Source organism: Fonsecaea erecta (genome assembly GCF_001651985.1).
Source record: "Fonsecaea erecta strain CBS 125763 chromosome Unknown Scaff31, whole genome shotgun sequence".
Lineage (NCBI taxonomy): Eukaryota > Fungi > Ascomycota > Eurotiomycetes > Chaetothyriales > Herpotrichiellaceae > Fonsecaea > Fonsecaea erecta.
Window position 1 is genome coordinate 7,471 of NW_017387274.1, and position 2,407 is coordinate 9,877.

A 2,407-nucleotide genomic window follows, 5' to 3' on the forward strand; every position below is an offset into this window, starting at 1 on the left:
AGACATTAGGTTATTTTTATCGCCGATTCGACGATATAATCTTACTCCGTTATTAACTCGACTCCGAGCCTATCTAATATAATAATAAGGATTATAAGTCTTATAATTAACTAGCTTAATAACTATATCTTCTATATCCCGGCCCAATAGATTATCCTCTAATCTAACCTCTAGAACGATCTTTATAGTTACGGAATATAGACGATTAAGACTTCGCTCGCGATTATAAATATAGAGACGTACGAGACGGCTCGACTCTAGCGTACGTTATCGGAGGTTCGAGTTAGTATCGAGAATCGAGTTAAGATTACCTTAAGAATCTACTAAATAATAGAGTTTGATACTAAGAGACGAGAGAAGCCGAGGAGTCTAGTTCTATCCGATCTAAGTACTTTAGAGACCGTTACGTTAGGGAGTAATCTAAAGCTAAAGAAAAGATAGCTCGATAACTTCAGCGAGGTTCTTAGGACGATTAAGAAGAGATAATAGAGATCGAGTTCGCCTAAGCGAGAGCGTTAAGGTAGCGAGCGATAATAGAAAGAGATACTATAGGAAGAGTCCGGCTACATACCTATATATTATATAGGGAGATAATAATAGCTCCTAATTAGACGGATAGAGTAGAGCGCCTTTTACTTATCTTTAAATAGACAACTATAACTAGTATCGTCTTCTATAGCCGTATACGTATCTATATAACCTAAATAGTATCTTCTTATTATCGTATATCGGTTAACTATAGTATTAATATCGCGATAAGTATAGTCTCCGACGAGGAGAGAGAAGGCTCCGGGAAGTTATCTTCTCGATCCTAGTAGGAGAGATAATCCTAGATAGCGAGGGCGATACTCTCTAGTCGAGAGAGAGACGGTAGTAAGAGCGATAATAATCTCTCCAGTCTATCGATCGCTAAGTATACCGGTCGTACTAATAGCGATAAAGGACGACCTTAATAGTTAACCTCTAAAGAACTACTAAAATTATAATAGTTATTATCCTACGTAATATTACCGCCTACGCGATAGATATTATTATCGCGGTTATTATCGCTCTCTCGGTTAGAGTAGGCTCCGTCGTCGCTCTCTCGCGGACCGAGATAATCGTCGTCCGTACCTAAGGACGGCGAGACGCGAGCGCTCGATCCTCTCGCGAGAACCTATCGAGGCGTAGTAAAGAACCGATCGAGACGAGTTTAACCTACCGTAACCGGAGCCTAGATCTTCTCGGCGGTAATAGCTCTCTCTCTAAGGAGTTTCCGTTAATACTCTCGCCGTTATATCTCCTTCTCCCGCGCGTATCGGCGACGTTCGCTCTAGCTCGCTTACCTTTTACGTCGCGCTTTCGCCTACTCGTTCCGGTCCCGTCTCCGCTAACGACGCGCGTTAATAGCGTTTAGTCCCTCCTATCGCTATCGTACTCTCGCCTCCCGTAATATTATAATAGGGAGGTTAGAGCGATAGATATAGAGTAGTATAATCTCCGGTAGGGAGGGGGGGTCACCGTCCTAACTAATCCTCGGGCGAGAGACGGGTAGTTAGAGATATTCGAAGAGGAAAGAGTAGAGAGAAGAAGAACGAGAGATACGAGGGATCGAGAGGACTTTATAGTAGGTGGTGCTACGCTCGCACGGTCCCCGTTATCGGGTTAGGTAAAACCGGGCGAGTTATATAACCCTCTCGACGCCTATTAGAGCTATAATAATAGATTAAGAGTCTTATAGTGATATATTAATATATATATATATAGAACGATATATCGTTAGTAACTAGTGTTAGTTCTATTAGAATCCCAACCCCTACGGGAATAATACCGATATGAAAGAGTTCCGTCTCTATCTAATCCCCAACTATAGTAGTATTCTATGTCGTCTCCTCCTATCATTAGTCGTAAGGGGTCCCTAGCGACGTCGTCTCCTACGGCCGCGGGGTTACGCTCCCCCCTTAGAAGTCTCGATCGCCTAAGCCCTACCGTCCTCGCCTATATCGACGCTGCCCTTATCCGACGCCTAGCGCGAGAGAAGAGCCCGCCGGTATAGTATCCCCTAGACGATATTATAAAGCTTAAGTATATTCGGTAACTATTGAGCTACCGGCTATAGAAGCTCGAGACCGAGCTTAGAGAGCCGTCGGTCGCTCGTCGAGGCCTACGCACACTAGCGTTCGGGGTCTACGCTCTAGATCTCCTAGAGATAGGCCCGTAGCGGGGGCGTCTAGAACGCCGCCTTAATGATAAAGCCGAGCGCGCCTAAGAGAGAATAGACGTCCGAGAACGGCTAGTTCCCTAGCGGGTAGACCGCGTTAGTTAGTTTAAGCGGGAGGAGATAGTTATAATAGAGTCGATAGAGACTAGATAGCGACGGAAGAGCCCTCTTCTACTATAGCTAGATCTAATCGATCCGATACTAGAC

General features: G+C 44.5%; 1 protein-coding gene across 1 annotated transcript; it reads left to right on the plus strand.

Annotated features, from left to right (window-relative positions):
* Nucleotides 1-1,861: 1,861 nt before the first annotated feature.
* Nucleotides 1,862-2,200, plus strand: AYL99_12086 (hypothetical protein; the record flags this gene model as incomplete). The annotated part of the gene is made up of 2 exons (XM_018843568.1): nucleotides 1,862-2,029; nucleotides 2,099-2,200. The coding sequence occupies 2 exons, from the start codon at nucleotides 1,862-1,864 to the stop codon at nucleotides 2,198-2,200; spliced, it is 270 nt and encodes an 89-aa protein (XP_018687102.1).
* Between the last annotated feature and the right edge of the window lie 207 nt (nucleotides 2,201-2,407).